The sequence below is a fragment of the Budorcas taxicolor genome, chromosome 10 (assembly GCF_023091745.1).
Source record: "Budorcas taxicolor isolate Tak-1 chromosome 10, Takin1.1, whole genome shotgun sequence".
NCBI lineage: Eukaryota > Metazoa > Chordata > Mammalia > Artiodactyla > Bovidae > Budorcas > Budorcas taxicolor.
In genome coordinates, this window is record NC_068919.1 from 65,615,594 (window position 1) to 65,642,461 (window position 26,868).

The 26,868-nt window shown below is 40.6% G+C and overlaps 1 protein-coding gene across 1 annotated transcript in view; it reads right to left on the minus strand.

Moving 5' to 3' along the window:
- Window positions 1–26,868, minus strand: part of GCH1 (GTP cyclohydrolase 1) — a 56,793-nt gene that overhangs the window by 17,052 nt on the left and 12,873 nt on the right. Inside the window, exon 2 of the mRNA XM_052646714.1 lies at window positions 4,649–4,758. Coding sequence (XP_052502674.1) covers window positions 4,649–4,758 — 110 coding nt within the window. The remainder of the gene's footprint in view (window positions 1–4,648; window positions 4,759–26,868) is intronic.

Here is a 26,868-nt window from a genome sequence, read left to right on the forward strand (position 1 = left end):
GGAAATATATACCATCCTCTTGGATTAGAAGGATTTTTATTGTGAAAATGGCCATATGACTCCAAATACATATCTACAGATTTTATGCAATCCCCAGTTCAGTTCAGTTCATTTCAGTCACTCAGCTGTGTCTGACTCTTTGCAACCCCATGGACTGCAGCATTCCAGGCCTCCCTGTCTACCACCAATTCCAGGAGTTTACTCAAACTCATGTCCATTGAGTTGGTGATGCCATCCAACCATTTCATCCTCTGTCATCCCCTTCTCCTCCCGTCTTCAATCTTTCCCAGCATCAAGATCTTTTCAGATGAGTCAGCTCTTCGTATCAGGTGGCCAAAGTATTGGAGTTTCAGCTTCAATATCAGTCCTTCTGATGAACACCCAGGACTGATCTCCTTTAGGATGGACTGGTTGGATCTCCTTGCAGTCCAAGGGACTCTCAAGAGTCTTCTCCAACACCACAGTTCAAAAGCATCAATTCTTCAGCGCTCAGCTTTCTTTATAGTCCAACTCTCAGAACCATACATGACTACTGGAAAAACCATATCTTTAACTAAACAGTACCTTTGTCGGCAAAGTAATGTCTCTGCTTTTAATACGCTGTCTAGGTTGGTCATAGCTTTTCTTCGAAGGAGCAAGCGTCTTTTAATTTCATGACTGCAATCACCAGCCGCAGCAATTTTGGAGCCCCCAAAAATAAAGTCTGCCACTGTTTCCCCATCTATTCACCATGAAGTGATGGAACCAGATGCCATGATCTTAGTTTTCTGAATGCTGAGCTTTAAGCCAACTTTTGCACTCTGCTCTTTCACTTTCATCAAGAGGCTCTTCAGTTCTTCGCTTTCTTCCATAAGGGTGGTGTCAACTGCATATCTGAGGTTATTGCTATTTCTCCCGGCAATCTTGATTCCAGCTTGTGTTTCTTCTAATCCAGCGTTTCTCATGATGTACTCTGCATAGAAGTTAAATAAGCAGGGTGACAACATACAGCCTTGATGTACTCCTTTCCCTATTTGGAACCAGTCTGTTGTTCCATGTCCAGTTCTAACTGTTGCTTCCTGACCTACATACAGATTTTCCCAGGAGGCAGGTTAAGTGGTTTGGTATTCCCATCTCTTTCAGAATTTCCCAGAGTTTGTTGTGGTCCACACAGTCAAAGGCCTCAGCATAGTCAATAAAGCAGAAATAGATGTTTTTCTGGAACTCTCTTGCTTTTTCGATGATCCAACAGATGTTGGCAGTTTGATCTCTGGTTCCTCTGCTTTTTCTAAATCCAGCCTGAACATCTGGAAGTTCACGGTTCACGTACTGTTAAAGCCTGGCTTGGAGAATTTTGAGCATTCCTTTGATAGTGCGTGAGATGAGTGCAATTGTGCGGTAGTTTGAGCATTCTTTGGCATTGCCTTTCTTTGCGATTGGAACGAAAACTGATCTTTTCCTGTCCTGTGGCCACTGCTGAGTTTTCCAAATTTGTAAACTCTTTGTAAACATCAAAATACCTATTACATTTTTCACAGAACTGAAACAAGTAACACTAAAATTTATATGAAACCACAAAAGACCCAGAATTGTCAAAACAATCCTGAGGGAAAAGAGAAAAGCTGGAGGCATAATTCTCTCAGACTTCAGACAATACTACAAAGCTCCAGTGCACCGAGATCAGTGGACCAGGACAGAAAGCCCCCAAATAAACCAATGTACTTACTTCCTGTCAATCTATGACAGAGGGGACAAGAATATACAATGTAGAAAAGACAGTCTCGTCAAGAAATGGTGTTGGGAAAGTAGGACAGCTACATGGACATTAATAAAACCAGAACATTCCCTCGAATTATAAATAAAAATAAACTCAAAATGGTTTAAAGACCTAAATATAAGACATGACACGCCATAAAACTACTAGAAGAGAACATAGACAAAACATTTTCTGACAGAGGTCATAGCAATATTTTCTTAAATCAGTCTCCCAAAAGAAATAAAAGCAAAAATAAACAAATGGGACCTGATCAAACTTACAAGCTTTTACACAGCAAAGAAAATCACTGATAAAACAAAAAGACAATCTATGTAATGATTGAAAATATTTGCAAATGATGGGATCAACAAGGGGTTAATATGCAAAATATACAAACAGGTTATACAACACAATATCGAAAAAACAATCCAATCAAAAAATGGGCAGAAGACCTAAACAGACATTTCTCCAATGAAGACATACAGATGGCCAACAGGCACATGAAAAAAAAGGTAATTATTAGAGACATGCACATCAAGACCACAACAAACTATCACTTCACATAAATCAGAATGACCATCATCAAGAAGTCTACAAATAATAAATGCTGGACAGGGTGTGGGGAAAAGGGAACCCTCTTACACTGTTGGTGAGAATGCAAACTGGTGTAGCCACTATGGAAAAACAGAATGGAGGTTCCTTTAAAAAAAACTAGAATTACCATATGAACCAGCAGCCCCACTCCCAGGCATGTATCCAGAAAAGATACAAAACTCTAATTCAAAAAGAATGTTCACAGTAGCATTATTCATATGAACATCACAATGTTCACAGCAGCACTATTTATTAATACGATAGCCAAGACATAGAAACAACTCAAGTGCCCATCAAGATACAACTGGTTTATGACGATGTGTTATAGGTATGTGTGTGTGTGCATGTTAGTCGCTCACTTGTGTCTGAATCTGCAACTCCATGGACTGTAGCCTGCCAGGCTTCTCTGCCTGCGGGATTCTGCAGGCAAGAATATTGGACTGGATTTCCATTTTCTTCTGCAGGGGATCTTCCCAACCCAGCGATCGAACTCACGTCTCCCACACTGCAGGCAGATTCTTTACTGTCTGAGCCACCAGGGAAGCCCAGTTATATGTATACAATGGGCTATTACTCAGCCATAAAAAACAATGAAGTATTGCCATTTGCAGCAACATGGATTGAGCTAGAGAACACTAGGTGAAATAAGTCAGGAAGGGAAAGGCAAATATCATATGATATCACTTATATGTGGCATCTTTAAAATAATATACAAAACAGAAACAAACTAATAGACACAGAAGACAGACATATGATTACTAAAGGGAAAGGCAAGAGGAGAGGGATAAATTAGGACACAAACTACTATACATAAAATAGATAGGGAATGAGTATTTACTGTATAGCACAGGGAAATATATTCAGTATCTTATAGTAACCTATAATGGAGAAGTCTGAAAATATATATATATAGCTGGACAACTTTACTGTATACCTGAAACTAATATAATATTGTATATCAACTATACTTAAAGTAAAAAAATAGATTAGGGAGTTCCCTGGTTGCCTAGTGGTTAGGATTCTGGGTTTTCACTGCCATGGCCTGGGTTCAATCCCTTGTTGGAGAACTGAGATCCTGCAAGCCACATGATGTGGCCAATAAATAAATAAAATGTTTTTTAAATTAAAAAATAAATAATTTAAAAAGAAATATGATGCATCTGTAGATCAAAAGAATGCTGGTAGCAGTATTGTTTGTAACAGCCAAAAAAAAAAAAAAAAGTCACCACCACCACCACAAACCGAAAAAGTCAAACACAGAGAGAGAGGAAAAACAGAAATATCCACCAAAAACAGAACAATAAATTGTAGTATGTTTGTACAAAGGAATTATATATAGCAATGAAAATAAACAAACTACAATGACAGGCAATAACATCGATGACTCTAGCAATGTAGAACAAAAGAAGCCAAACACGAGAAAGAGTTCATACTGCAGACTCCACCAATTTATATACAGTAGTTGAAAAACAAGCAAAACCAATCAGTCTATAATGTTAGAAATCCCTACACTGTGCTGACAAGATGCGCTGGGGATTAACAAGGGGCACAAGGTGAGCTTTCAAGACATTGATAGTGTTCTGGTTCTTGATCTGTGAGGTAGTAGCGAATTACTCTAATGAGTTGTACATTTTTCTATGTTTCACTTCTACAAAAATGAAAAAAATAACAAAAAATGTGAGGCAAATGTTAACACATTAAATTTAGGTGATGGATATATTCATAACCACTATTTCCTATAAGTCTTCCATTCCAAAATTTAAAAAGTAAAAAAAAAAATTATGATATGGGAGGAAGGAACAGGGCAACTCTTGGTAACCCACATGTTCTCAGAGGGATGTTTAACTACAACATTAACATTATCTAGGTCATAGATTCATTTTTTGTAAAATATTTTAAAAGGGTTGGAAACAAATCCACTAATACATAACCTCTGCCACAAGAAATTCTGTAATCATTACTGTTCACGTCATATACGAAAGTATAGCTTGGATCAAATATTATTTAGTTAAAATAAAGGGCAAAGGTTTTTCAGAGACTGCTGCAGGTACCTAGAAAAAAAGATGGTCTTTAATCTCATTATTTTAACCTATTAACATGGTATTTGCTGTGAAATGCTTGCCCTGAGGGCCTTCTGCTTCTTGTTTCTATTTAGTTCATTTCCAGCCATTAAATTAGTTGGGCTGATAAAGAATAGATGTTCATGTGTATCTGGAATATTAGGAATTACCAGGTGACAATTTAAAATATAATTATCCTAACTTTAAAACTGTTGTTGTACTTTTAAACATTGTTATGAAACAACACAGGAAAACTTACCTTTCCAACAAAAGGAACTAGATGATGTTCACACATGGAAAACATGTCTATGTCCTTCACAATCACCATCTCATCGTGGTCTTCATCAAATATAGCATCATTTAGGACATCTGAAATCAGAGGCTTGCTTTAGCAATGTTTCCAGTTTTACAGTAAAATAACGAATAGAAAAGTTAGCACTCCATAGGTACATATAAATTGACAATCAAGAATGTTAATCCTAATTAAAACATGAACAGCATGCAAATTAAAACTAGCTATTTTTCTCCCACCAAATTAGCAAAGTCTTTTTCCTTAAATCATAGAAAATCCTTAGGAGACGGTACTACATTAAAAATGCAGGATTACCAGTGTATTTGCAGCATAGGAGAGGGAGAGAAAAACAGGGAGGAAAGGAGATAAACTATGCAAAACAGAAGAATGGGTGTTTCTGGCGACAGAAATAGGCTACTTTCACTTTCTACCTGACATCTTCTTGTACCTAACACTTTGTCTATAATGAACATGTAGAAAACTCTATATGAGAAAAAGTTAAAATAATGAGATAAAAAGTTAAAATAATGAGATTAAATACCATCTTTTTTCCAGGTAGCTGCAGCAGGCTCTGAAAACCTTTGCCCTTTATTTTGACTAAATAAAATCTGATCCAACATATACTTCTGTATAATATGACATTAGCTTTCTGACTTCTGAAGCTATATCCAGATACCCATAAACTTGACCTCTGTTATTACTATCCCAAATAATTTTCTACTCTTATAATATTTTCTAGACTTCCCTGGTGGCTCAGATGGTGTATTTTCTAGCTATTGTATGCAAGCATCAGACTCATTCTAAACAGTTGCCTTCCTCTCTTCCTAAGGAAATTAACACTATAGTTTTTATGTGTGTGCCTATTCAGGTTGGCTCTGGGTGATGAACAGTGTCTGGTTTAACCTGTGGACACGGTCACATATGGCCAGGCTTACAATAGACATTCAGAAACAAGAACTTTATTGTTAAAAACTACACTCATATCTGAACAGCGCAGTAGACTGGATATATTCAAGTCATTTAGCTGTGTGATTTCAGAGATTTGGGGATACCCAATCCACACAGCATGAGACAGAAGGGAGGAGATGAATAGAGCTTGTAGCCATCTACTGCTATTTCCCCTCAGAAAGGCAGGCTGCTGAGTGAGTCACAGAGAAGATGTGCAAATGTCCACCCACACAGCCCGACCTTCCGTGGCTCCGTCGCTACTGGAAGAGAGTCATCACTGATACTGAGTCATCATTAAACACAGCTGTCATCGCCTGTGCTAGGCTATTCAGAGACACACCTGACTGTGTCGCAGAGCAGTCATCAGTGTGGTAAACAGAAGCAAACATGTGGGGTTTAGACACACAGATAAACACAACACCCTTGTTGAGAGAGGTTGATAAAATCCAGTGAGGAGAAGGCTCAGGGCCACTCTTTTAAGTAAATACTCCTTCTCCAAAAGCAGTTTTCTATTCTGAATATGAGGCCCTAACCTTCAGCTGTGTCTTTGAAAGAAGTTCAGAAATAGATTTTCAGTGCTCCCCAAAGGATCCTGGAGTTCTCCACGATTTCAATGTAAGAGTACTGTCACTCATAGCTGACTAAAATCTTGAGTCACACAAGGAATCTTCCTGAAAGTAAAAACAAAAAATTTTTTCTTAAAGAACAAAAGAGAATTGTCAAGTATAGGAAGTGTTCATTTGTCTTCTCTGGCAAAGAATGAGAGCATACCCTTCTAAGTTCTGACAACAACCATATGGCATGTGTTAAATGCTGGCCCTTGAGTTACGCTTATGTTAGTGTCTGGCTCCATCACTAACTGCTGAATCTTGAGCAAGGCACTCTATGCCTCAATCTTCTCAGCTGTAAAATGGTCATGAAAAAAGCTTCCACATCATATGGGTATCCTGAGAATTAAGTAAGATAATCCACTTGTGTTTAGAAATATGCAGGTGGGGTCAGTGGTAGATAATATTATTACTATAATTATGGTTAAGAGAGTTGCCAAACTATGTTCCCATGCACACTGATGTATGTGCATGTGTGTGTGCCAAGTTGCTTCAGTCGTGTCTGACTCTTTTCGACCCTGTGGACTGTAGCCTGCCAGGTTCCTCTGTCCATGGGATTCTCCAGGCAAGAATACTGGAGTGGGTTGCCATGGCCTCCTCCAGGGGATTTTCCGCATCCAGGGATCGAATCTGCATCTCTTATGTCTCCTGCATTAGCAGGGGGGTTCTTTGCCACTAGTGCCACCCGGAAAGCCCACATTGATGTACATCACAATTTAAAAAGCAACAATTTGCTTCTAAGGAACAGACTACAGAAAAGGAAAAGCAGTAACTTTATTATGGAGAAACATGGCAGACACTCCTTTAATCCAGTAATAGGGGGTTTCCCCAGTGGCTCAGACGGTAAAGAATCTGCCTGCAATGCGGGAGACCGGGGTTCAATCCCTGGGTTGGGAAGATCCCCTGGAGAAGAAAGGGAATGGCTACCCACTCCAGCATTCTTGCTGGAGAATCCCATGAACAGAGAAGACTGGTGGGCTACAGTGCACGGGGTCTCAAAGAGTCAGACACAGTTGAGCAACTAACACAATAAACTGCAAGTAATAAGACATATTGATATTATGTAGCACCTAACGTAAGACCATGAGCAGGGCACATCACCTCTGTAGTATTCTTCCCAAAAATCTGAAACTGCAGTCTAATCACCAGACAAATCGAAGGACATTCTACAAAATACCTAATGTGCGTCCTGTGCCCAGTCGTGTCAGACTCTTTGTGACCCCATGGACTATATCCTGCCAGGCTCCTCTTTCCACGGAATTTTCCAAGCAAGAATACTGGAATAGGTTGCCAACAAAATACCCAGACAAGTACTCTTTTAAAGAAAGACACAGAGGGAATTCCCTGGCAGTCCTCTGAGTAGGACTCTGCACTCCCACAGGGGCCTGGTCGCGGAACTCTGATTGTACAAACCATGCAGTGCAGCCAAATAAGTAAATAAAAATTTAAAAAGATATGGAAAGATCAAGGAACTGTCCACATTAAAAGAGACTAAAGACACATAACAGCTAAAAGCAACAGAAAAACTAAAATTGAAATAAAGCCTGTGGTTTAGTTCACAGTGTTGTGAACTACAACCGTGTTGCACCACGGCCATATGAGGTGTTACCATTAGAGGAAACTGGGGGAGGGGTGTATGGAATCTCTCTGTACTATCTTCTCATTATTCTCTAAGTTCAAAAGTATTTCAAAATAAAAAGTTTAAAAGAAACAACAAAACAGTGTCTATCAACTGTAATGTATAAACAGTGGAGCACTATTCAGCAATGAAATGGGATAAAATAATGATTTGTGCACTGTGGTTGAACATCCTAAAATTTATACTAACTGAAAGAAGTCGCATTCATACACATGAAAAAACTCTGTGAGATTCTAGAAAAAGTAAATGTAGCGATAGAAAGGAGGCAGGCAGTTTATCAGAGACCATAGAGGTGGGAGAGAGGATTGGCTGCAAAAGAATATGAAGACATTTTTTGTTTGATTTATGGAAACCATCTAAACCTCGGTTGTATTGGTGGCTATGCAACTGTATGAGTTTGTCAAAATTCAAACTGTACAGATAAAGTTGGTAAATTTTATTGAATACCTGTTGCAAATTAATAGAGCTTTCTTTAAAAAAAATTGTGGTATATTATGCAACTTTTGTGTAAAAGTCGAAAGGAGGAGTTATGAACATAAACACATAAACACTTATCTTCAAAGAGAAACGCTAGAAAAATAAGCCAAAAAGCAAACAAAATGATTACCCATACAGGACCAAGAGAACAAGGGGAAAAGGATACCATGGAAGTGAGATATCTTTGAATAAAATCTGTTCTGTAATTTTGAACAACTCATACAACTGTTTTACATACTCAGAACTAAACCAAAAAGAAAACCAGCGACCTCCTATGTTGTCATGCTTTGTGTGCTAATGGAACACTGATACGTTCCCTATATCCCATTTCATTAAAATGGACCCAGACTATAAATTTGACCCAGCCGAGTCATTTTTCTTCAGTAATGAAGTCTCCCCGCTATATGTATTTATGTTTTGCTGCAACATATCTGAAAGCTACCATCTGCAGCTAATAAGAACAAAACACTATCACAGATTGTTTTAATTTCCTGCCTGTTATCAGCAGCAAGGAGGTAACCCTGGAAACAAGGATTTATAGCATTCTATTTCCTACTGTTGGTCATAACCAACAAAAGAAACCAAGCTGCCTCCCAAAGTTAAAGGCCATCTATAACACCACCACACACAAAATGTATAAAAATATACCTTTCTCATGTCGTTAATGAGTAAGCAATGACAATGAATAACCCTGCTGCGCAGCCATCCCTCAAGTGTTTAGTCCCTTCCTGAAAGCGCATCCTCTGAACCAGGAGTTCTCCTCCAGTGAGCCTGTTAAAACACAAAATCAATGAACCCTGCTCCCAGAGCTTCTGATTTAGAAGGTCTGGGTGAGCCTGAGAATTTACATTTTTAACAAGTTTGAGTTTTCCAAATTTGCTGGCATGTTGAGTGCAGCACTTTCACAGCATCATCTTTCAGGATTTGAAATAGCTCAACTGAAATTCCATCACCTCCACTAGCTTTGTTCGTAGTGATGCTTCCTAAGGCCCACTTGACTTCACATTCCAGGATGTCTGGCTCTAGGTGAGTGATCACACCATCATGATTATCTGGGTCGTGAACCACACTCAAAGCAGCTGTTTTGAAGTATTCCGTGTTCTGTGCTGCTACAGAATCTTTATACCTTCAAATGCTCCTAGTCACACAACATATATCTTAAGGGAACACAGACCTGTTTTTGCAGGGGTAGAAGGAAACTCCTAGGGGAAATTCCACACAAAAGGAAAATTATATCTACTGAAATTTCTTTTGCATGAATGGTAATAGTAATTAGCACTATCCTGGATGTTTTGTGATCAGCACCAAAAATTAGAGATCTCTGAGGAAGGAGAAAAGGAAAGATAAAAGGCATCTAAATGCAGAGTTCCAAAGAATAGCAAAAAGAGATAAGAAAGCCTTCTTCAGCAATCAATGCCAAGAAATAGAGGAAAACAACAGAATGGGAAAGACTAGTGATCTCTTCAAGAAAATTAGAGATACCAAGGGAACATTTCATGCAAAGATGGGCTCGATAAAGGACAGAAATGGTATGGACATAACAGAAGCAGAAGATATTAAGAAGAGGTGGCAAGAATACACAGAAGAACTGTACAAAAAAGATCTTCATGACCCGGATAATCACGATGGTGTGATCACTCACCTAGAGCCAGACATCTTGGAATGTGAAGTCAAGTGGGCCTTAGGAAGCATCACTACGAACAAAGCTAGTGGAGGTGATGGAATTCCAGTTGAACTATTTCAAATCCTGAAAGACGATGCTGTGAAAGTGCTGCACTCAACATGCCAGCAAATTTGGAAAACTCAGCAGTGGCCGCAGGACTGGAAAAGGGCAGTTTTCATTCCAATTCCAAAGAAAGGCAATGCCAAAGAATGCTCAAACTACCGCACAATTGCACTCATCTCACATGCTAGTAAAGTAATGCTCAAAATTCTCCAAGCCAGGCTTCAGCAATACGTGAACCGTGTACTCCCTGATGTTCAAGCTGGTTTTAGAAAAGGCAGAGGAACCAGAGATCAAATTGCCAACATCTGCTGGATCATGGAAAAAGCAAGAGAGTTCCAGAAAAACATCTATTTCTGCTTTATTGACTATGCCAAAGCCTTTGACTGTGTAGATCACAATAAACTGTGGAAAATTCTGAAAGACATGGGAATACCAGACCACCTGACCTGCCTCTTGAGAAATCTGTATGCAGGTCAGGAAACAATAATTAGAACTGGACATGGAACAACAGACTCGTTCCAAATAGGAAAAGGAGTACGTCAAGGCTGTATAATGTCACCCTGCTTATTTAACTTCTATGTAGAGTACATCATGAGAAACGCTGGACTGGAAGAAACACAAGCTGGAGTCAAGATTGCTGGGAGAAATATCAGTAACCTCAGATATGCAGATGACACAACCCTTATGGCAGAAAGTGAAGAGGAGCTAAAAATCCTCTTGATGAAAGTGAAAGAGCAGAGTGCAAAAGTTGGCTTAAAGCTCAACATTCAGAAAACGAAGATCATGGCATCCGGTCCCATCACTTCATGGGAAACAGACGGGCAAACAGTGGAAACAGTGTCAGACTTTATTTTGGGGGGCTCCAAAATCACTACAGATGGTGACTGCAGCCATGAAATTAAAAGACGCTTACTCCTTGGAAGAAAAGTTATGACCAACATAGATAGCATATTCAAAAGCAGAGACATTACTTTGCCGACTAAGGTCCGTCTAGTCAAGGCTATGGTTTTTCCTGTGGTCATGTATGGATGTGAGAGTTGGACTGTGAAGAAGGTTGAGCGCCGAAGAATTGATGTGTTTGAACTGTGGTGTTGGAGAAGGCTCTTGAGAGTGCCTTGGACTGCAAGGAGATCCAACCAGTCCATTCTGAAGGAGATCAACCCTGGAATTTCTTTGGAGGGAATGATGCTAAAGCTGAAACTCCAGTACTTTGGCCACCTCATGAGAAGAGTTGACTCATTGGAAAAAACTCTGATGCTGGGAGAGATTGGGGGCAGGAGGAGAAGGGGACGACTGAGGATGAGATGGCTGGATGGCATCACAGACTCACTGGACGTGAGTCTGGGTGAACTCCAGGAGATGGTGATGGACAGGGAGGCCTGGCATGCTGCGATTCATGGGGTCGCAAAGAGTCAGACACAACTGAGCGACTGAACTGAATTGAACTGAGGAAGTAAGAATTGCACAGCCAATGCATTGTCTGGAGGACAGCATTTAAAAATGATGGAAGAAGACCTGGAACACTGAACATGTGCCCGATTTAAGCAACAGGAGAGAGAATGGGGTCTGCCTACTGCTTTCAAAATTAAGACAGAAAATGACGAGACCTAATAAGGCATCAGACCTCTGTGCTCTCGGCTGGAATTAAATCAACTCAAGGGGCCAACAAAGATAAGCCCAGCTGATTTAGTGTAGAAACAGCTGAATCACTGGCCTGAACCCTCTAACATCAGAGCTGCCTCAACCAGCGTACCAGACTTACTGTGTTGTACTTCCTGCACCACTGTTATGTGTGCTTACTTCTCCCAAACTTGGAAGTAAGTACTGCAGCTTAAGGCTTTGGAGTTTCCACACAGTACCCTACATGCCATGCGCAGAGCCAGAGCTAAACAGAGATCTTCCATTTTATCTAATTAATATGTCCGTCTTTACCCTGTGATTTACTTCCTTAAAATAGAAGAGACTTTAAAGAAACTCATGTGGCCGAGGGAACATAAGAATTCTTAACCGCGGTATTATTGGTAATAACATATATTCGGTATTTAAGTGTGCATCAGAAGAACAACTATACATCTTACTTAGAAAATCACTAAAACAGACTTCCCTGGTCATCCAGTGGCCAGAATTCCATGCTTCCAATGCAGGGGGCCTAGGTTTAATCTTTGGTCAGAGAACTAGATCCCATATGCTACAACTGAGAGTTCATATGCCACAACTAAGACCTAGCACAGCCAAATAAAAGTAAATTTTAAAAATATCATTAAAACCATCAGCTAAGATATCTCCTCCTCTTGAGCAACAGTAACCTTCTACCAAGATGTATGCTTGATTGCCTGAACCCTTGTCAAAAATCACATATGTACTGACCACCCCACTTACCTCTTCTGAACAGTTTTCAAAGTTCTAATTTTCCATTTCTTACTTAGATTGACTATTGATTAATTACTCCATTAACCAGAATATAACCATTTAGAAGAAATAAAAACAATACTACATGTTTGTGGACATACACATAAAATGAAAATATAAATATAGGCGTGAGAGTAAGAGAACAAATTCACAACAGTGGTTAACTTTGTGAAGGGAGGGCAACCAGATCAGAAAGGATAATGATGAGCTTTACATGCATTTTTAAAAGCAATTATAGCAAAATATTAAGGTTTGCTAAAATCAGATGAATGCTGGCTAAAAAGTTCTTTATACTTTTTCTTATATATTTGAGATATTTCATTAATAATGAAAAAAGATTCTTTAAACTGAGCTCATACACACGTTGGTGGGATTTTTTTTTTCCCCTGAAAAAAGGCAAGCAACGAGAGTAGGATTTCATAGGAAAGACGGTTTGTAATGCTACAAACTCCTTCAGAAACACACTAAATCACACTCTGCAATTAAAAGAAGCCTTCTGGTCTGAGTGTGGCATTGAAATGTTTGCTTTCTACCTCTTGTCTGAAAAGTTTGTCCTAAGAGCAATATTAAAACGAATTAAAAGAGGAAAGAAAACCACTATTGCCACTTTCATTTCCATCATGATACTACACATCTTGTTAGTACTTCAACACATACAGCTTTCAGCACTTCACAAGACAAAGCTAACATTTGTGAAAACTGGCCAAAAGAAGCATGAACCCAAACATTCCACAGACTGACATAATGACAGAAACTAAGCTGACTTTAGACAACCATTCACACCATCTGCTGGAGTAGGCAGAGCTGCTGCACACTTTGATATGCTCCATGAACTTACTTCACAAACTGCAAGTTTGTCAGCAGGAAAAATCCAGTGCATTGCAGAGAAAGTGAAAGTCTGGTTATTTTGGAAATTTTCCTTCCTGCCCTCCTTCACTTCAGTTCAGTCACTCAGTCATGTCCAACTCTTTATGACCCCATGGCCTGCAGCAAGCCAGGCTTCCCTGTCCATCACCAACTCCCAGAGGTTACTCAAACTCATGTCCATCAAGTCGGTGATGCCATCCAACCATCTCATCCTCTGGTGTCCCCTTTTCCTCCTGCCTTCAACCTTCCCAGCATTACAGTCTTTTCCAATGAGTCAGTTCTTCACATCCGGTGGCCAAAGTATTGGAGCTTCAGCATCAGAGCTTCCAATGAATATTCAGGACTGATTTCCTTTAGGATTGACTGGTTTGATTTCCTTGAAGTCCAAGGGACTCTTAAGAGTCTTCTCCAACACCACAGTTCAAAAGCATAAATTCTTTGGCACTCAGCTCTCTTTATGGTCCAACTCTCACATCCATACGTGACCACTGGAAAAAACCACAGCTTTGACTATATGGACATTTGTCAGTGAAGTAATGTCTCTACTTTTTAAAATGCTGTCTAGGTTTGTCATCCTTGGCAGAGGTAAATCCTCATATTGCTTCTAGGCAATTAAAATATAGTTAAGACAACATGAATAGACCTTAAGGGCATCATGCTAAGCGAAATAAATCAGACAGAGAAAGACACACAGCATATGATCTCACTTATAAGTGGAATCTAAAAAGGCTGAACTTGGAGAAACAGAGTCTAATGGTGGTTACAAGGGGTTGGGAGGGTGAAGGAGATTGGGAGAGGTTAGTCCTAGAGTACAAACTTCCAGTTAAAGATGAATAAATTCTAGGGATTTAATGCACAGCTTTTTTATTATAATCAATAGGACCAGACAAGGTCAGTTTTCATTCCAGTCCCAAAGAAGGGCAATGCCAAAGAAAATTCAAACTACCATACGGTTGTGCTCATTTCAAATGCTAGTAAGATTATGCTCAAATTCCTTCAAGTTAGGCTTCAACATTACATGAACTGAGAACTTCCAGATGTTTAAGCAGGGTTTAGAAAAGGCAGAGGAACCAGAGATCAACATTTGCTGGATCATAGATAAAGCAAGAGAATTCCAGGAAAACATCTATGCAAAAGCTTTTGACCATGTGGATCACAATAAACTGTGGAAAATTCTTAAAGAGATGGGAATACCAGACCACCTCACCTGTCTCCTGAGAAACCTGTATGCAGATCAAGAAGTAATAGAACCTCACATGAAATGAATGACAGATTGAAAATTGGGAAAGGAATAAGACAAGGCTGTATATTGTCACTCTGTTTAACTTTTAGGCAGAGTACATTATGCAAAATGCTGGGCTAGATGAATCACAAGCTAGAATCAAGATAGTCAGGGAAAATACCAACAGCCTCAGATATGCAGCTGATACCACCCTTATGACAGAAAGTGAAGAGGAACTAGAGAGCTTCTTGATGAGGAAGAAAGAGGAAAGTGAAAAGGCTGGCTTAAAACTCAACACTCAAAAACAAACATCATGGCATCTGGTCCATCACTTTCATGGCAAATAGATGGGGAAAAAGTGGAAACAGCGACAGATTTTCTTTTCTTGGGCTCCAAAATCACTTCGGATGGTGAGTGCAGCCATGAAATTAAAAAATGCTTGCTCCTTGGAAGGAAAGCTATGACAATCCTAGACAACATATTAAAAAGAAGAGCCATCGCTTCGCCATCAAAGGTCTGTGTAGTCAAAGCTATGGTTTTTCCAGTAGTCATGTATGGATGTGAGAGTTGGAACATAAAGGAGGCTGAGTGCCAAAGAATTGATGCTTTTGAACTGTGGTGTTGGAGAAGACTCTTAAGAGTCTCTTAGGGACTGCAAGGAGATCAAATCAGTCAATCCTAAAAGAAATGAATTCTGAATATTCATTGGAAGGACTGCTGCTGAAGCTGAAGTTTCAATACTTTGACCACCTCATGCATAGAGCTGACTCATTGGAAAAGGCCCTGATTCTGGGAAAGACTGAAGGCAAAAGGAGAAGGGACAGCCGAGGAAGAGATGGTTGGATAGAATTACTGACACAATAAACATGAATTTGAGCAAACTCTGAGAGATGGCGAAGGATAAGGAAGCCTGGCATGCTGCAGTTATGGGGTAGCAAAGAGTCAGACGAAAAATCACATATTTGAAAGTTGCTAAGAGAATAGATCTGAAAAGGGGGGTAATTCTATTGCAACATATAAATGTATCAAATCAAAACCCTGTACACCTTAACTTTATACAATGTTATATGAGAATTGACACTTTTGAAACATGGTGTTGAGGAAGACTCTTGAGAGTCCCTTGGACTGCAAGAAGATCAAACCAGTCAGTCCTAAAGGAAATCAGTCCTGAAAAAAAAAAAAGAAAAGAAAAGAAATCAGTCCTGAATATTCATTGCAAGGACTGATGCTGAAGCTGAAGCTCCGATACTTTGGCCACCTGATGCAAAGGACTGACTCATTGGAAAAGACCCTGAAGCTGGGAAAGACTGAAGGCAGGAGGAGAAGGGGCCAACAGAGGATGAGATGGTTAGATGGCATCACCATCTCAATGGATATGAGTTCGAGCAAGCTCTGGGAGTTGGTCAGGGACAGGGAAGCCTGGCGTACTGCAGTCCATTGGGTCGCAAAGAGTCAGAGATGACTGAGTGACTGAACTGAATTGATGTCAATTATCTTGATAAAATTGGGGGGGGAGGGAAGATAGCCATGGCTATGGAAATAAATGTTGGATGTTCTCAAAAGAGTATTGATATACATGTTTCATTCAGCAAATACAGTAGCAGTGCATTATTCCATCCTTTCAGTTGGCCTTATCATGAACACAACATCTATCGGTGAGAGACATGCTTCATATAGAAGTTTAAGACCTTTTTCTTGATTGCAACAGTAATGTTCATAATAGTTTATTCATAAGACAATAAAATACTGAAATGAGCAAACGGAAGCACATAAAACCTCTCTACCCACAATTACTGACTGGCTCTTAGGGAACCACATGCACAGTGGTTCAAGAAGTAGTATGGTAAAGTAGAAGGAATGAGCTCTCTCTCAGGCTCTGTGCAGACTGTGACCTGGCTGGCAGGGCCCTTACAGGTAAGATGATGGTTTTGAAAAAGGAATTCAACATGACTCCTAGGTTCTGGCTTGCACAGTTCGGGGGTGTTGGAAATCAATGCCAAATTATAATAGAATTACCCTCCCACCCCACTGGTCAGCTTTTGGAACGTGCACAGCAATGGCTAGTGGCTTCCTGTACTGAGGCAGAGAAAAGCATCTGTTTTATTCAGATTGATTCATGGATAAAACTGAAGGTTGCCAATCATAAACACTAGTAACTCTCAAAGTTACCTAAGCCAAAGAACTCTCATTCCGGTCACAGTTTACTACTCTGAAAATTTGTAGTAGTTGAAAGTAAGATCCTTAAAAGGCTATTTAAAGAAAGAAACATGGTATATTCAAGGAGTCATTAAAAATACACACACACTTGTCAAATTCAGTTCTTTAATTGGATAATTCTGTATATCTTCCACAGTCCAGTTGTGTAAGTGAAAATGGAACTTATAAAATAGATGGTGGTAACAAAGTCTGGTTTGTGGCAGTTCTAAAGAAAGAACTATCCATTTGCTTCGAAGTCTTTAGTACATTCATCCTTAGCATTCTGCTTCACTTATGTCATGAGATTTCATACTGACGGATTTTATAGAACCATTCCATTTTATGGAACCATTTGATGGATTTTACGACAAATAAGTACCAGCAGGGTGTACAAGCCTCTATCATTCGTGACAAATGATTAAAGGACAAGAGATCATCTTTTAGAACAGTGGCTCCCAATCGCTTCTTGGCCTTTTGGCTAAGATCAAGTGCAGAACAGTGGCTCCCAAATATAGCCAAGCATAGGAAACCCTGGAAAATATATAGTTTCCCAAGCCACCCTGACAAAGTCTGATTCACTGGCTATGGGGTGATCCCAGGATTATGTCTTTTAAAAACCCAAGCAATTCCAGTAATCAGTCAAACCAGAAGCACATGTGTTTAGGGGTGAGCGAGGATGAAGATTGGAAATGGGCCTACTGCTGCTGCTGCTGCTGCTGCTGCTGCTGCTGCTGCTGCTAAGTCACTTCAGTCGTGCCCGACTCTGTGCGACCCCATAGACGGCAGCCCACCAGGCTCCCCTGTCCCTGGGATTCTCCAGGCAAGAACACTGGAGCGGGTTGCCATTTCCTTCTCCAATGCATGAAAGTAAAAAGTGAAAGTGAAGTTACTCAGTCATGTCCGACTCTTAGTGACCCCATGGACTGCAGCCCACCAGGCTCCTCCATCCATGGATTTTCCAGGCAAGAGTACTGGAGTGGGATGCCACTGCCTTCTCCAAATGGACCTACTACTGGCTCTAATTTGCTGTTCAGCAAGGCCCGAATGATGGGCAATAGAATTTCTCTCCATAAACCTTCACTACAGTCACCACAGCAGAGGGTGACAACCCAGGCAGAACACTGTGAGCTCTGCGAAGAGGCCTGGCAGAGGGACTGAGGTTGGGGGCAGCAAGGTGGGTGACCAGAGGAGAGAGGAAGGGAAGAAGGCGGAGCTACCTTCAGAGCAGGTGGCAGAAAGAACCACGTGGTCCAGCAAAAAGCAGAGGAAGGAGGACCTCACATGAGAAAGCTGTTCCTATCTCCCTGAAAAATATCAGCCATTTAAGAAACCAAGTGGCTCCTACAGCTCACTAGAAATCACTTTTGAGAATAACATGATCGAGTTTTCCTAGGAGTCCTGTACTGCTACTTTCCAAGCTGGACACAAACATATCAAACTGTGATATCAAAAACTTTAAGATCTGAGAAATAAGCCTACATGTAAAAATATTCAGAGAAAGACCATAGCTAAACTACAGAAGTAACAGTTCCCATAAGGGGAAAATTATGGACCAGGAGAGGAAATACAGTTAAACTAAAGATACAGATTTGAGCCAGGCCTTAAAGATGGATAGGAGGAAAGAGACGGTTTTCTAGAGGGGGTGAGGAAAGAGGGAGCCATATGAAATGAAATAGGGAGGTGGCAAACGATAAAAAGAAAGGTGCACTGCCTGAACGAGTCATGCATTGGGCAGAAACTAGGTTCCCTTCATTTAGAGCACTTTTCTTTCAAGTGAAAATTTACATTTAGTTCATGGCCTCTTTCAAGTCCTGCCACACTCTGCATTCGTCAAAAGTTATCATCCCCATTTGACAGATGAGGAAACTGATGCTTTATTTGGAAACACTAAGTGCCTGCTGAAGAAGAGCCAACTGTTAGTTCAAGAACTGGAGTTTGACCCCTGTCCTCTGACTTCCAGATGAGAGCCTCAATCACCAGCCACCTGAACCTGGAGAGACCAGACCAAATCGGGAGTGGCTGCAGCTATGAGGTGATGAAATCCAAAGTCAGTGACGGCAAAGGAAATGTTGCCATTGTTATTCAGCCTCTCAATTGTGTCCAACTCTTTGAGACCCCGCAGACTGCAGCATTCCAGGCTTCCTTCTCCTTCACTATCTCCCGGAGTTTGCTCAAACTCATGTCCATTGAGTCGATGATACCATTCAACCATCTAATCCTCTATTACCCTCTTCTCCTTCTGCCCTCAGTCTTTCCCAGCACTAGGGTCCTTTCCAATGAGTTGGCTTTTCACATCAGGTGGCTTCAGCTTCCATATCAGCCCTTCCAATGAATACTCAGGACTGATTTCCTTTAGAATTAACTGATTTCATCGCCTTGCTGACCAAGGGACTCTCAAGAGTCTTCTCCAGCACCATAATTTGAAAGCATCAATTCTTCAGTGCTCAGCGTTTTTTATGGTTCAACTCTCACATCCATACATGGAAAAACTAGGACATGAAGAGAGCAAATCTGATTTTTTAAAAGAAAGATAAAAGTAATTACAAATATGGAGGCTGAAGGAGAGGAGAAGGTCAAGCTAACTGCCAGCCCAGGAGAGCAGCTAGAAAGAGTGGCCTGATACCAGCTGGCTGCTGGAGCCCAGAGCTGTTGCACCTCAATGGCAAAGTCCTGTTTTACGAACTATTTATTTGGTTTATATGCAGGAAAATTCAGTAATTTAATGCTATTTTGACCTTTACTTTTTGAAATCAAACTGGAAGTTTCGGGGGAAAGGAGAATCCCATCAAATCTTCAAACTAATAAAAAGGCTTTTTTTAAAAAGGAAATTCTCTATGGCAGTTTATCCTAGGAAACCAATAAAAGACTATTTTTCAAACCAATTAGAGTCTTACAGTCTTCAAGATCCAAATATTGCATCTCTTCTAATTGTGATATTACATGAAGAAAACAGTGCTCCTGCTGAAAATGTTTTCCCTGAATTTAATTAAGTCTTTAGACCTAAATTCCAGTTTCTAGGAATATGAGAGCTAGAGAAACAAACTGAATGAAAACAAGAAGAAAAGAATCACACAAATCTCAAAGGTAGAATATCTTACAGGAGAGCTGACAATCTCTGATAAATTAGGAGGAGGAGGGTAGTAGAGCTTTAGATTAAAACCTAACGATCAAGTGCAAATGCATGGATACTAAGTGGGTCGTAGTTTGAAACAAATCATGAGTGAAAGACATTCGGGATAACTGGAGAATCTGAATGTAGATTAGGTACTAAATGATATGAAGGAATTAATAGTTTTACTAGTTGTTGTTGTTTCGTCACTAAGTCACGTCTGACTCGTTGAGCCCCCATGAACTACAGCCTGCCAGGTTTCTCTGTCCATGGGATTTTTCAGGCAAGAATACTGGAGTGGATTGCCATTTCTTCCTCCAGGGGATCTTCCCAACCCAGGGATCAAACCCACATCTCCTGCATTTGCAGGCAGATTCTTAACACGGAGCCCCCTGGAAAGCCCTAGTTTTATTAAGGAGAGTATAAATAGTTAAGAAGAAAAACACCTTTGAGTGTGACACTTCACCTCAAAACACACACCTCTGATTTCCTCTCAGAAAGGAAGAGGCCATACCAATGTGACAAAATGTGAATTTTGAATCTGGGTAGTAAGTATATAGTTGTCCCTTATACAATTTTATCCACTTTCCTATTTGGAAGTTTTACATAATAAAAATTAAATGTAAAATAAAACATGATGATTCTAACAGAATATCAGTTTTCTTGGTATTACAGTTTAACCAACAATTCCTCTTTTAAATGATATGAAGATTTACAATAGACTAAAACCTCAAGTGCTAGTTTGACTAGCTACTGTTTATTCTTCCTGAAGAAGTGTCTACAAGACTCCTGAGGGGAAAGTCTTTAAATAAAGGCTTTGTACAATCAGAGGGGCTAAGGTTAGAAGACCACCAACCCTAAAGAACGCATCAGTGAAGAAACTTTAAAAAAAATCTGCGTCACAAGAAAAATAAGAGAGTCCTGTTACCATAGAAACTATCTGTTCAGCTTGAATGTTTCAAAGGAACACAGCACCTCGAGCAACAAAGAAGGCCTGTGGTCCTTGCTAGGACCTCACCTGTCAACTGTTGGATGTCAACAGAGTGAGCAAAGAGCCCATGCTGACATGTGCGCCCATAGTCCAGAGACCTCGGCAAGACAACTCAACTCTAATCTGTCCGCCACTTCCTGCAGACCAGATCCACGACAGTCCCGGAAGTGCTTTGAGCAGGGTCACAAAGCCGTTAGCGTGGATGCCCTGACTAGTCTGGACGAGCTGTTCTTCCCATTGGGCCAGGATGATTCTTTGCTAACACACTAAAATGGCTTGAGAAGCACCAAATGGACCCTCAGAATTATATCAGTGAGCATTTATAACATGTAAATATGCAGTTAAAATACTTGTCTTTTTTATAAACTACTTCACTTGTAAAGAGCCATCCTCAAAACGGCTCAGTTTATTGTGAAGGGGGTATAAAAAGAAAGAGATGGATAGTAAAATCAAACAAACAAACAAAAAAACCCAGCATGGCCTAAAGTTTGGCCTCCACTGAGGCAAAGTCTGAAAGTGCTAACAGCTGGCGGCTGTCAGCTCACTGCACCTTACTCTCACGGCTGAAAGGCAAATTGTTTTTGATGGGCAACCAGAGTGGCACACCTCCACAGTTCCCTGGGCGTGGACTGAAGCACTTCTGTACTAAAGGGGTGGTGAATTAGAGAGGTGTGACCCACAGCAGCCCTACCTTAAAGTGGTCTGGCGTCCCCCACAGCCTTGCCAGGTTCACAGCCTCTCTGGTGAACTCCGGCACCCAGCACCTTCATCACTTCTCACCGACATCTTACCACAAGTGCATGAAGTATACAGCCGGTGTAATTGTATTTTAAGCTATTTTAGTGACAAATTCCTTGTTTGGGATGTTTGTCAATGGCCTCTTGAACTGGGTCCTGATTCCTACTTGGAATAAAAACTAAGACAGGTACATAAAACAAATCATGCCTCACAGCGATAGCCACGAATTTCACTAAAACAGCATCTGGACAAACGATCTCAAAAAAATTCAGCACAGAACTCAGAACTGCCAATTTCCTCCTCTAAACCTGGATGCTTTTTCTCAGAACTCCAGAGAAGCGAAAGATGTTGATTGGGCTGGGGAGATGGGGGCAGGGGGAGAGACTCTTATGTTTAGCAACCAAACCCACCACCACCCCCCCCCCCGCCCCCGCCGCCAAAAAAAGAGGAAAAATTAGAGGAAAAGAGCAGACCAAATGACCAAACACTGCAGGACAAGCCCCATGTAGGACGTGTGCCTGAGCCCTAAGTGAGAAGGAGAAAGAGTGGTTTTTCAAACCAGGCTATGTACTAAACTAAACTCAATTGCCCTCCTGAGGAGAAGGTGATGGAAGATAATTTTTAAACGCAGGCAAGAGGCTGGAACACAATAAAACCTCACAGCTGTGGTGAGGAAAGACAGGAGGAAATGAGTCAAGTGTTTTCAGAAAGCAGAGACCTATTCCATGTCTGTAAGATCACGCTGGCACTACTGGCTGGGAGCAGGACATCTAGAAAGTGAAACAGCCGGTAAAGACGTCACTGGACTTCGGGTGAGAGAGGACTACGAGTCAGACCAAGGCAAGGCAACAGAGTCTACAGATATTCACGAAGTACAAAAGTCAGAACGTGGGGCACAAGTAACCATGGCGATTAATGAGAAGGAAGAATCGCAAGATGAAATGAACAACCTTTACAACATTTATAAAGTCTGTAAATGTGTTCAGATAAAGTTGTCCATTAGAAGGGCTGACTTGCCAGAATGGACTTTAAAAATATCAGAGAAAGGAGCCAGCCCTTTCCATGCTCATCTTTAAAAAGTTTAAAATAAACCTGCTGCTGCTGCTGCTAAGTCACTTCAGTTGTGTCCGACTCTGTGCGACCCCATAGGTGGCAGCCCACCAGGCTCCCTTGTCCCTGGGGTTCTCCAGGCAAGAACACTGGAGTGGGTTGCCATTTCCTTCTCCAATGCATGAAAGTGAAAAGTGAAAGTGAAGTCGCTCAGTCGTGTCCGACTCTTCGAGACCTCATGGACTGCAGCCTACCAGGCTCCTCCGTCCACGGGATTTTCCAGGCAAGAGTACTGGAGTGGGTTGCCATTGCCTTCTCCGTTAAAATAAACCTAACTGCTTTGAAAGCTTCATTTAATTCTATGATACAGATATCTACAAATGTAAGTTGTGAAAAAAATGTTCTTCTTATTCCAGAATACCTAAGAGCATAATCTTGATAATCATGGACTATCTCTGTTTAAAAAATGATAAACACAATTTCCTCCGAGGTTCAGCTCAAAATCCACCTCCTCTATAGTCTTCCGTGGTTTCAAGTTTCTCTGCCATAAGAAGCCATCTTCCTTGTGACCACACAGAACCCTACTTGCTCCTCTCAGCAGGAACTTACTGTCTGGTCCCTGCTAAGACAGATCACAGGCCAAGCCAAGGCCAACCAGTTTTCCTTCCCCTTTAAGAGTTAGCACAAGGTCATTCACAGACTTAGTGTTTGACAAATAAATACGAACACAGTCAAAGTATCTTCGATTCTAAAGTTTTCTTTAAATAAGTAAATTAAAATGTAATACAAATTTAAGAACATACAACATTCTACAGAATGAGTTACTGGTTAAAACAAGGACCAAATGGGTCTTTTCTAATTTTAAAATGATGTTCTTAACACGGATGAACCTTGAAGACATGCTAAGTGAAATAAGCCAGCCACAAAGGACAAAATGGTATGATTCCACTCATAGGTGGTCCCTAGAGTACTCAAAGGCACACAGAAAGTAAAACAGAGGTTACCAAGGGCTGGAAGGCAAGGGGATGAGGGAGTTATGGGCTAACAAGGAAGATTTCAGTTCGGGACAAATAAAATTTTCTGGAAAGAGACTGTGGTGATGGTTACACAACAGATGACTGTACTTAATGCCACTGAACTGTGCACGTAAAATGGTTAAAATGGTAAACTTTATGTTGTTATACCACAAAAAAAGCAAACAAATTAAAAAAAAAAGAACATAACAACATTCAACTGTATGCAACATCAACACAGTTGCAGATATGCTGTCGGAAGCACAACTGGGTGAGCTGGTACAGAGGCAACATAATTTTGCTACACTGTTTTGCCTAATTATCCAAACAGGAGATAAGATAAATTTGTATCTCTGCAATTTACATACCATTGTAGTTATAGAAAAAATTTCTTTAAATAACAGGAAAGATTAAGAATTTATAACTTCATTGAACAAAAAGTACAAGCCCTAAAAACAGATATTTAAAACAGAACTGAAAAGTTTCTAAACAGTAAAACCATTAAAACAGACTCATAATATATATGTATAACTGAATCTTTGCTGTATACCTGAAACTAAAACAACACTGTTAACCAACTATACTCCAATATAAAATAAAAAGCTAAAAAAAAAAGACTCACATTGATAAAGTAAAACAATCACAACATAATTAAATGTGCTTTAGACAAAATATATAAAATTTTGGTTTTTAAATATCTCCTTTAAGTGAAGTTTGCTAGTTATTAATCCATGTTAGAACTGAGTGTAATTTAGCTGAATTGTGCAATTATTCACAAATTCCCCTGATTAAAAATTTCACAAACTATCTTAAAATCAGGATGTTAAACGATGCCTCAAAATGAAAACTCCTTGGCTTTGTCTTTGCTAGAATTCAGTATGAAAAGCAGAGTTCCTATGGGTTATGCTTCTCACACCTTAAATGGACCTTCATATTAAAACGTAACACAGTCTCTTAAAACCTGAGCGGGCATGACATTGCCTGGAACAGGAGCACTGTCCGCACACACACCTGGATGCTGCAGCACTGCCCTCTCGCAAGAGACCTGAACCAGATACCCCTCAGTTTCCACCTCTTTATAGTGAGGGCAGTCTCCAAGTTGACAGGAGGATCATATGAGCTCACATGCACACAACCTGGCTCACTTCCCAGGGTTTGGGTGCCCACCCTCTTTTCTTCAACCCCTAAGGCATTCATTTACCAGCATCCAGCATGCTGATGCCTCAATACACACCAAGGGGAAGCTCACAAGCTCCCACCCGTCCGGGAAAAATACCTCAAAAAAAGTCTTGTTTTCTGTAATTTGTCACATTATTCTCTAAAGTCCTACAATCTGACTTCTAAGCACATTAAGCTATTGAAACTACTAACACTGAAATAAAATCTCAGTACTCATTGATAACACAGACAGAATGTCTACAGCACTTCATAGACGCTGGGCACTTTATGCATACTAACTTACTTAATCCCCCAGTAACCTTATAAGATAAGCGAGTACTATCAAATGCCCTGTTTTACAGATGAGGCAATCAGGCACAGCTACTCAGTAACAGGGTTTGAAGCCAGGCAATCTGGCTCAAGTTCTTTGTCTGGGGATCTTCCCCTTCTGTTCTGGCTTCCTTTTTAAACTGCTTCCTACCCACTCTTACACTCCTGTATCTCCCGCCCCTCACACCTCCTTTTAAGGCTGTCCCTGCTGGTTCTTCTCTCACTCTTCTTAGTGTCAGCATACTGACACCTCCTCTCATTCCTTTGAAGAGCTCAGGCACTCTCCTAGCTGCAACTGTCAGCCTTATACTGATACTTCACAAATTTGAATTTCTAGCCTTAAACCATTAGGTTATCTCTTGGCCTGTTTAAGCCACTTTCTTTCCTCTGCCCAAATACAAATTTTACCCATCCTCATTTCAACATCTATTCCCATTGCTTTTAGTGCATAACGAGATATCCCAGAGTTTACTGGCGAACAATTATTTTATTATGTCCTGGGATTCTGTGGGTCAGGACTTCAGACAAGGCACAGAGGAGATGACTGACCTCTCTCTGTTCCACAACATCTGCGGCTTGGAAGGGACAACTATTTGGCTGGGGACTAGAATCACCTGGAGGAGTCTTTACTCGAATATCTAGGGTTTGGTGCTACCTGGTGGGTGGGACCTCAGCTAAAGCCATCAGCTGGAACACCCAGACGTGGCCTCTCCTCGAGGCAGAGATCCTCACAGCATGGCAGCCTCAGAGTAACTGGACTTTTACATGGTGGCTCAGGGCTCCAGAGTCTCCCAAATTCTTAAAACACTTTCCAACTAATTGAAGCCCACAGTTCCTCCTCACCATAAAAGAAGGAAAATACTAAGCATCAAGTGTTTTTCACATACCTTCTTAATTATTATAAGATCCCAGGCAAAGCAAGTATTATCATCCTTCACAAAAAGAGAAAGATGAAATTTAAGTTTAGAGACATGCCAATAATTATACAGATAGTTAAGGGACAAAGTCACATTCAAACTCAGAGTCACAATGAAGATCAAGCTTGCAAATATATACATCTAAATATTTTTTCTCTAATTCCAGGGTAAAGGTTTTCCGTAACCAGATTTTTCTTATCAGCTAACCATTAAAAAGTTGTATTTCTTTTGCTCCTAGACTTGAAACAAATTTGTCAGGATGTTTTTAATTTATCTACTTGGAAATACATGCACATACTTCAAAAACTAAAAACTGAAAATATAGTGAGAAGTCAAGCATGTCATCTGCCATCTGCCCAGTTCATATCCCTGATTGACATGTAACCACTTGTGCATCCTCCAATTCTTAACGCAATATAAATATTTTATTGTCACCTAACACACCCTCACACACCTTTCCCTACAAAACATAACTCATCTGCATCATTTCGCTATTCTAAGGCAATGGCACCCCACTCCAGTACTCTTGCCTGGAGAATCCCATGGACAGAGGAGCCTGGTAGGCTGCAGTCCATGGGGTTGCAAACAGTGGGACACGACTGAGCGACTTCACTTTCACTTTTCACTTTCATGCATTGGAGAAGGAAATGGCAACCCACTCCAGTATTCTTGCCTGGAGAACCCCAGGGATGGGGGAGCCTGGTGGGCTGCCATCTATGGGGTCGCACAGACTCGGACACGACTGAAGTGACTTAGCAGCACTTAGCAGCAAGGGATCAGTAGGGTGCT